This window comes from Carassius auratus, chromosome 24 (genome assembly GCF_003368295.1).
Source record: "Carassius auratus strain Wakin chromosome 24, ASM336829v1, whole genome shotgun sequence".
Lineage (NCBI taxonomy): Eukaryota > Metazoa > Chordata > Actinopteri > Cypriniformes > Cyprinidae > Carassius > Carassius auratus.
Window position 1 is genome coordinate 261,871 of NC_039266.1, and position 8,574 is coordinate 270,444.

The 8,574-nt window shown below is 37.3% G+C and overlaps 1 protein-coding gene and 1 pseudogene across 1 annotated transcript; both read left to right on the plus strand.

The window, feature by feature from the left end:
* Positions 1–1,058: 1,058 nt before the first annotated feature.
* LOC113041884 (protein-cysteine N-palmitoyltransferase HHAT-like protein) lies at positions 1,059–5,741 on the plus strand. The gene is made up of 12 exons (XM_026200455.1): positions 1,059–1,247; positions 1,968–2,088; positions 2,769–2,836; positions 2,917–3,030; positions 3,144–3,338; positions 3,455–3,664; positions 3,758–3,929; positions 4,018–4,162; positions 4,293–4,328; positions 4,424–4,625; positions 4,826–4,967; positions 5,056–5,741. The coding sequence occupies exons 2-12, from the start codon at positions 1,983–1,985 to the stop codon at positions 5,265–5,267; spliced, it is 1,602 nt and encodes a 533-aa protein (XP_026056240.1). The 5' UTR covers positions 1,059–1,247; positions 1,968–1,982; the 3' UTR covers positions 5,268–5,741.
* Positions 5,742–6,091: 350 nt separating this feature from the next.
* LOC113041885 (kelch-like protein 40b) lies at positions 6,092–8,535 on the plus strand (annotated as a pseudogene).
* Positions 8,536–8,574: the final 39 nt, after the last annotated feature.

Genomic DNA, 8,574 nt, shown 5'->3' on the forward strand with positions numbered 1-8,574 from the left:
GCATAGACAGTGGTTTCATTTAGAACTGGAAATTTTGCTATTAATTGTTTTCTTTTATATTTGAAGGGTGTTTATTCAGAGTAGAAAATGGAGTCCCAGTCTAAATTGTCATCCAAAAACAGCATTGACCCTGAGAGAAACAGGTGTGGAGGAGTGTGAATGTATGCCAGGGCTCCTGGCTTTTCTTAAAGGCTGCTAATGGCCTAAAATACATTTAAGTTATATTAGGGGACTGCAATAGCCTATTCTATTTGTGTGTTTCTTCATACTGTGAATCTATTATGAATCCATTTATCTCACATTTTAAAAATAATGTACTGATAAATGTATTCTGTGCTGGTATCGGAATAACACAAGTGGATATTATTACAGTAAAAGCAGTAATAAACTGTACTGTACACTCAGAGATTTGGCCAAGATCTTTATATAGCTTGTATTATCTCATGGCTTATCTCATAGACTGGACTACCAATGTTATTTAACATGCCTGCTCTCAAAGACCCCTGACCTCTCTAACGGTTTCTGTTTTTTTTTTGTTTTTTGTTTTTATTATTGATTTTTCTTTTATGCCAAAAATTATTAGGACATTAAAGATCATGTCCCATGAAGATATTTAGTTAATTTCCTACTGTAGATATATCAAAACAAAAGTTTTGATCATTAATATGCATTGCTAAGAACTTCATTTGGACCTCTTCAAAAGGTGATTTTATCAATATTTTCATTTTTTGGCACCCTCAGATTCCATAACAAATCATACATCAATGCAAAGCTTATTTATTCAGCTTTCAGATGTTGTATAAATCTAAATTTCGAAAAAAAAATTACCCTTATGACTGGACCACAAAACCAGGGTCAAATTTTTTTTATATTCTTGTTAGATTTTATTATTATTATTGATATGTATTTTTACATTTACACTTTTTGTTCTAATCCTTCTTCTGTTTCTTATGTAGGACATTCAGTATGCAAGCAATGGAGTTTCAAGCCTGTTTCTATTGATACAACATGTCACAATGGATCCGCCCCATGGGCTGCTTCAGATGAATATAAATACATCTCCCATTCACCTTTAACTGTCCGCAACTGACCAACAGGCAGTTTATGCACCCAACTGACACTTTGTAGAAACCGAGAGGATGCATTAGACTGTTATCTACCTGATCTTTTCTTTACATTATTCCCACTGTTTTAAGTTCAAGAGGATTGTTCAGTATTTGGGTTACTGTGGCATTGCGGTGATCAAGGTTAGTAAAACAGGTGTTTCTAAAATCTGCTTGGCAGCATGACCCGCTAACATTAAAATCCAATACTTGACAAAATAGTTGAACTAATAAGCTGGTAACTTACCTGCATGGTTCCTCTCTCAATAACAAATGTCATTAAATAATGCAGACCAGATTGGTGTTTGACTACATACCTTTAAATCACTTGAGAAGAGAAACAGAGAAAAGAATCATCTGCTGCTGGTTAAAAAAGATAAAAGATTTGGCTTTAATGTAAAAATTATATTTTAGTGTGATGCTTCAGTCAATACAATCAAGGCAGAAAATAGGCCAGCTAAAAATAGCAAGAGCTCACATAGTGTAGATGCTTCCTGCTCACACAATCCAAATCATTGGAAACTTCTGCCCTGCCCACAAAGATCAAATTGTTTTCAGTTCATCAATTATATATATATTTTTAGAAAGTGTTAAAAATATAATTAATATTGTAATGACTGGTGCCATTTTTATCAATGCAATCCAAAGAGACTTAAAGTGCATTTACAGGATACATTTCCTTGGAAGCGAACCTATGACCTTGGTGTTGCTAGGGTCATGTTGTACAAGTTAAGCTACAGTAACACTGCAATATACTGCTTTCATCCCATAGTAGCTTATATATTTAGCAGGATCCTAATCGATTGCAAAATATTTTAATGACCAATTTTGACACCAGATTTGTATTCATTCAAACTCTCTTAGGTTGTCCTGCACACAATGGGGGTCAAAGCAGCTCTTCCGAGGTACGAGCTCTACTTTTATAATGTAGTGCTGTGTATGGCAATGCTCTGGGCTGCCAGATGGATATCTGATGTATCCAGCTGTAAGTATAAATGAACACATGCACACTGTTCTGATGTGACCCTAAAATGATGTCACTGGACAGATAATGTTTCTAGAGTGGTTTCTGTGAGGCTTTTACCATTTTACATCCACCTGAGCTCTTTTTCTTCCTCATAAACATCGCATTAGAGCACAAAAATAGTACTACTGTATATTGTATGAGGAAAAAGAGAGAGCAGTGATCTGCTATCCTCAGAAAGCTATGCAAAGTACGCAGCAGGGATCATATGTCAGTATTAATACACCAAAGAATGAATGACTGAAACAGAGTGACAGAGTAAGAGGTATTGTTATGGGTCTGTGACAAAAGCTACCAAATTTGCATTGAATTTACAGTCCCCCCCCCCCCATATATTATACACATCCATTAATTAACTACAATATTTACTGAAGATTTTAAGTTAATATTAAAATAATTTAACAACAACAAAGTGGAATGGACACAGGGAAATCAAATATTTAATCTTTTTAAATATTTTTTTAGTAAGTGCTTTATTATGTGTTGGTTTATATTACAAATATACATTTGTTTAACATTTTTAATATTTAATTATTAGCTTTCCTGTTATTAGTTTTCCTCATGAACCATAGATTGGGAAGCTTGGTTTAAATGAATATTTGATCATATTTAGTAACTGTCTCATGGTTATCCACATCCAGCAAATTCCAACAGAAAAACCTTCAAGACCAGTGTTCAGCCAGGATGGTATTACTCTGGCAGAAAAATGGTGAGATTTGTCAGTATTCACATTATGGGTATATCTAAAATTGTGGTTATTGATTCTGATTGATCCACATCACTCTGTAGGATACGGCTGATGTTGAGTGGATGATGTGGTTCTCTACGTTTCGAGAGCATATCATCTTTGCACTCTCAGGTCATCTGATCTTTGCCAAGATTTGCTCCTTGCTGGCTCCACAGGTGCCTCTTGAAATTCCATGCAAATCTATATTATATGTGAATTAATGGATGAAGGCATGACTATATATGGCCTTCCTGCGATACTCATTCTCTCATGTTCTCTCATGCCACAGTACAGATCTCTGGTGTTCATGGTGTATGGTATGCTGGCGGTTTGCACCAGTATGGGCTGGGCCTACGTCACACTCATCCTCTCTCACTGTGTGCTGCTCTATAGCATCTCTCTGGTCAAGCTCAGGTGGCTCTGCTTCGTTGCTGGACTCACGACACTGGCCACTTTTAAAATGGAGCCCTTCATTTCCTGGCAGGTATGTGTCTGACACTCTGAAAATGTAAAATGTGCTACAGTAAAACCAAACAAACAAAAAAAAAAAATGATCACAACTATTTATGCTTATGTTTATTTTGATGGCTCATCTTTCAGGCAGGGTTTGTGACTGGCAGTTTTGAGCTGCGTCCTCTTCTGTTCTACGGCGGCTGTGGATTCACCATCATGCGCTGTATGAGTTTCGCTCTGGAGAACTGTGAGAAGAAAGATGGAAACTACAACATCCTGGAGCTTCTCAAGTACAACTTCTACCTTCCCTTCTTTTACTTCGGACCCATCATGACCTTCGACAAGTATTACATTCAGGTTCGTAACTAAATGAACCGAAGGAAATTATGGTTTGATTGGTTTGTATATAACTGGAATGGGATTTTATAGCATTGCCCTCTGACCCGGCAGGCCAATAACCCTAACCTGACAAGGAAGGATGGTGAGATGTGGAACATTTCCCTTCAGGGCCTGCTACACCTGGGGGTTATTATGATAGTGGCGATCCTTCTACACTTCATGTACATTCTGACCATACCTAGTGACATGAAGCTTCTTAAAAATATCTCAGACTGGGCCCTTGGTATGTATGTGTTTACCTGTATTTGCTTACTTTTTAGTTAATCAATGTCAATAGACTACAATAGGCTTTCTCTTCTTTGACCATGCAGTTGGATTGGCTTATTTAAATCTGGTGTATGATTGGGTGAAAGCAGCGGTGATGTTCGGAGTGATAAACACAATATCGAGACTGGATCATCTGGACCCTCCCAAACCACCAAAATGTATAACAATGCTCTATGTGTTCTCTGAGATGTGAGTGAGCTGTTTTCTTGTTGCATTATTCTAAAAGTTATAATAAAATAGATTTTGATGTGATGAGTCAAAATAAAAAGTATTGCCAATTCTAAAAATAAAAAAATACTTTTTTTTTTTTTTTTTACAGACACTTTGATCGAGGAATAAATGATTTTCTCTGCAAGTATGACCAGCATGGTTACTTTTATTAGACTTTTAACCAAGACAATACTGTTTCAAGCATTAGTATTTTAACAGAGAATGCTGTCATCTTTACAGGTATGTCTATAATTATCTCGGTGGGAAGCATGACAATGTTTTGGATGAGCTGATAGCCTCTCTGTGCACGTTTGGCATCGCAGCGCTCTGGCTGGGACCAGGCTGGGTGGTTTTCATCTGGGCTTTCTTAAACTGCTTTGGCCGTAATCTTGAATTGTTGACCGCCAAGTTCTTCACCATGGAACCTTTTATTTCTATTGAGGTCAGTTAAAGAAAGGTGACCAGTAATAATTTGCTGGATTTTCTTCTGATGTATTGGATGCTCCAGTGCACTCTCTAGTGGTTAAATGTTCAATCACTGCTGCTAAAAAAAATCTCTAGAGCTCTCTTTCGTGGTTAAATGTTAAATTGCTGATAATATAAGCAATAAGCTCATCTAGAAATCTTTGCTTCGACCCACAGATGGCGATATCAGAATCTATGTCACGCAGGATCAGGGCTGTGTTTAATACCTTCAACTTCTGGACAATTGTCCTTTATAATGTCCTGGCACTGAACAGTCTTGAATTTGCCCAACTAGTTGCCAAGAGGATGTTACTGAAAGGTGAAGTACTGGGGATATTTGTATATATATTAATGTTCTTTTCCTGTTATTTCAAAAAATATTGATTAAACAGTATATTGTTGCTCAGGTTTCCCCTTCACCACCATCACTGTGATGTTCGTTACCTACTGCTTGATTCAGCTGATTAAGGAAAGAGAAAGAAGACAGGCTTTGATTGATGATCCAGACCCAATCCCCCCTCCAGTGCCCATTCCCACGGCCCCCAGCCCCACCCCCACCCAGACAGACGGTGCCCCTGCTGCCCAGCCTGTGGACCCAAACAAGCAAAAGGCGGAGTAGAGATTACACACAAGGCTTACATTTTGATGAAACCTTACAGGTTTACTTAAACATTTCGAGTCTTCTTATGGATTCTGCAGACAATGGTAATCTAGAATTCTGGACAAAACAGTACTCATTCAACAGTAATCAGTAATCATTCAAAACAGATTATTTCACCATTACAGACCTTACTTACTCCTATTGGCCATTTTTTTTTAAATTAGTGGCAGTTTTACATGTGTAAAAGAGTTTCAGTATGTGATTTGTTGTTAAAATCCCAGAGGATGGTTTTTATCACAATACATTTTATAACAATTTAAAGAACAATTTAATAAGTTTTAATAATGCAAATACAAATATTTAGTGTTCACATCTATACATAAAAAATATAACTAATATGTACTTATATAAATAAAGCTAATGTAGTACTAACAATCACAATTGACTGTTTTCTGAATTTGTGATATGCATTAAAGTAATCTTCAATAGTGACTATATGTGTATGTCTTTTTGTCACCTTGCTAAGTTGTTTTTTTATGTACTTTTTTGGGGAACTTTATTCATGTTTCAAATTTCTGCAAATAAAAAAACGGCAAAGTTGCAATTGACAGAGATCGATCATTCTGGACACTCATCCTGCATGAAATCTCGATTGCTTAAATTAAACTGTGACTCTTAACAAAAGCACGTCACTGAGAACATTCAAGATCTTTGATGTCATTAAAGCGTCTCAATCTAAGATATTTATATGAACTGGCATAAACTCTCTTCTGTCTATTCAACCATAAAGGTAACCTGTGACTGTAATAAACTGTTAATATTATTAGTGACTAGTGAGTTCTTCTTAGAAATAAAATGGGAGAATTGAGAAGTTGGCGTTGGCCTTGTATTTTTGTTACTTTTCATGTTAAAGCAGTGGTTCAGAACCTTTTTTCCTAGTGATCCTATTTATTCAACATTTTTTAACAAGCCCCACCCCCAACACAACTGTTAAGTTTTTAATAAATAAAATGACAGCAGAAACATTCAAATGACATTAACACCAATGGCCAGATTTGAAATAAAGAAAAAATGTTTGTCAAAATGATAAATGATTATAGATATTTTATCTTCTCTGTTAATAATTCTATATACCTTGATAGCTTATTTTCTATCAACCTGTGAAACTTTACAATACTGCATAAATTACTTTTGCTTTGGTTTGGACTAAAACAGACCGTAAAATGAAAATATAAATCCATTTTCTGCCAGTAGGGGGCACTTACTGAACAGCATAGAGCTGTTTCCCCGGTAACCTTTGTAAACAAAACACTGCTATATATTAAGGCAATATATGGAGGTAAGATGAATAGAAAAGGCCATAGAAACTCTTCTGAAGGCAGTTTGTTTCCTTCAGAGATACATTCATTTAATTTATTCATATTTTAATTAATATAATATATAGTCTAAACAAAATCAAGAGGGTGATTCATAATCCCATAAATGTATTGTGTAGTGACCTGTGATCTCATTCAGAAGCGTTTGAATGAGCCAGCGTTTCTTCTGACTACTGTCTCGGATGGGGAAGTGTGTCAGCTGTTGCACAGGGCAGGCGGTTGTGTATCACATGTACAAGTATAGATTCCACATCCTCGTGAAGGACCTATAAATAGTCCACAGTTGGAGTTTGATTGAAATATTGGGACAGCTGATGAAGCCTAAAGTCCTGGCAGCAAAGCGGAACTGATTCAGCCCTGCCTTTTCTTTTTCAGCCAGTAACTGAAGTTTGGTACAGAGACCGCTGGACTAGCCATTGACTTCATTGTGACCCTCAGGGAGACTGCACGATCAGTATGGCTCTACCCATAGATCCCATGGAGGAGACGCGGATGTACCAGCAAACTCTTCTGCAGGATGGTCTATATGATCTTCTGGAGAGTGATATGATGGTTGAAGATCAAAGATAAGGAGTTTCCTTGCCACCGGTTGGTCCTGGCTGCTTGCAGCTCGTACTTCAGAGCTTTCTTTATGTCAGGTGTGGGGGAGAGTAAACAGAAAGAGATTGTATTGGAGGATGTGGAGCCTTGAGTCATGGGGACGATCTTGAAGTATCTCTACACCTCAAACATCAATGTGACAGAGGAAAAAGCTCCTGGCCAGCATGCTTCAGATCCCCTCGATTTTCACTGTGTCTTGCTCCTCCAAAAGAGATTGAGTTTTAGCAACTGTTTGGCGATTTTTTGACTAGGCCTGATGCTGGATTGTCCTCGTCTGGCCAAATCGGCAAGGAACTTCGCCTGTGAATGCTTCCAGGTAATTGCTCGTGATGAAAAATTCCTGCAGCTGACTCCAAGTGAACTGGCAGCCATTATCGCATTGGACTCTTTGAATGTCGAAACAGAGCAAGATGTTTTTGAGGCTTTGATCAAGTGGATTGGACATGACCAACAGAAGAGGCTGGAGGACTTAACGGGTCTGCTGGATTGTGTCAGATTATGTCTGGTTCCCGAGGACTACTTCACCAAAAATGTGGAGAAACATGAATGTTTGAGCTCAAATCCAGTGATCAACAAGAAACTGCAACTGGTCAAAGATGCCCATGCTGGGAAGCTTCCTGAAGTCAAGAAGAACAAAAGCAAAAAGAGTGCAGGTCAGGAAGGAGAGGCGGAGGGAGATGAAGAGCAGGAAGAAGAGCAGGAGGAGCTACTTCCAGGAATCTTGAATGACAATCTGCAGTTTGGGATGTTCTTGAGAGACTTGATCTTCTTGATCAATGACACTGCATCGGTAGCTTATGGCCCAATGGGAAATTATTGTTATGTGGCGTCACTCTCCACCCAAATTCCCAAAAACCACTGCAGTTTGCTCACAAAGGAAAATCAGATATTTGTGGCAGGGTTTTTTTAATGAGCACAGCAAAGACAAACAGATCTATTCATATTTTTTGCAGGTAAAGTACTACCTTCCTTCATTTACTTGATTTCATAAAGTTTATGAAGTTCATAAAGTTTTCATTCATTATTTTCTTATAGTCATTAATTCTGCACATTGGGTAGTTTATGTAGTGTACATAAATCATAGACAACGCGTTTTTGTCTCTATCCAGCTATATTCAGCTATTAGTGAAACTAAGACCCCATGGAATCGCTAGTTTTCTGTGAAACGGAGTCTGGGCAGGATATTTAGATATTTTGGTCTGTCCCTTATTGTTGAAAAATAAAAAAATAATAAGATATTTAGCATAGTTTTAGCAATTTTTCTAAAATGTTAAAAATCTGTTCCTAAAGAAAAACCAAACTTGAACTATATTGTAATATCAAGGGAATGTTTTGCATTTGTTGGGGAT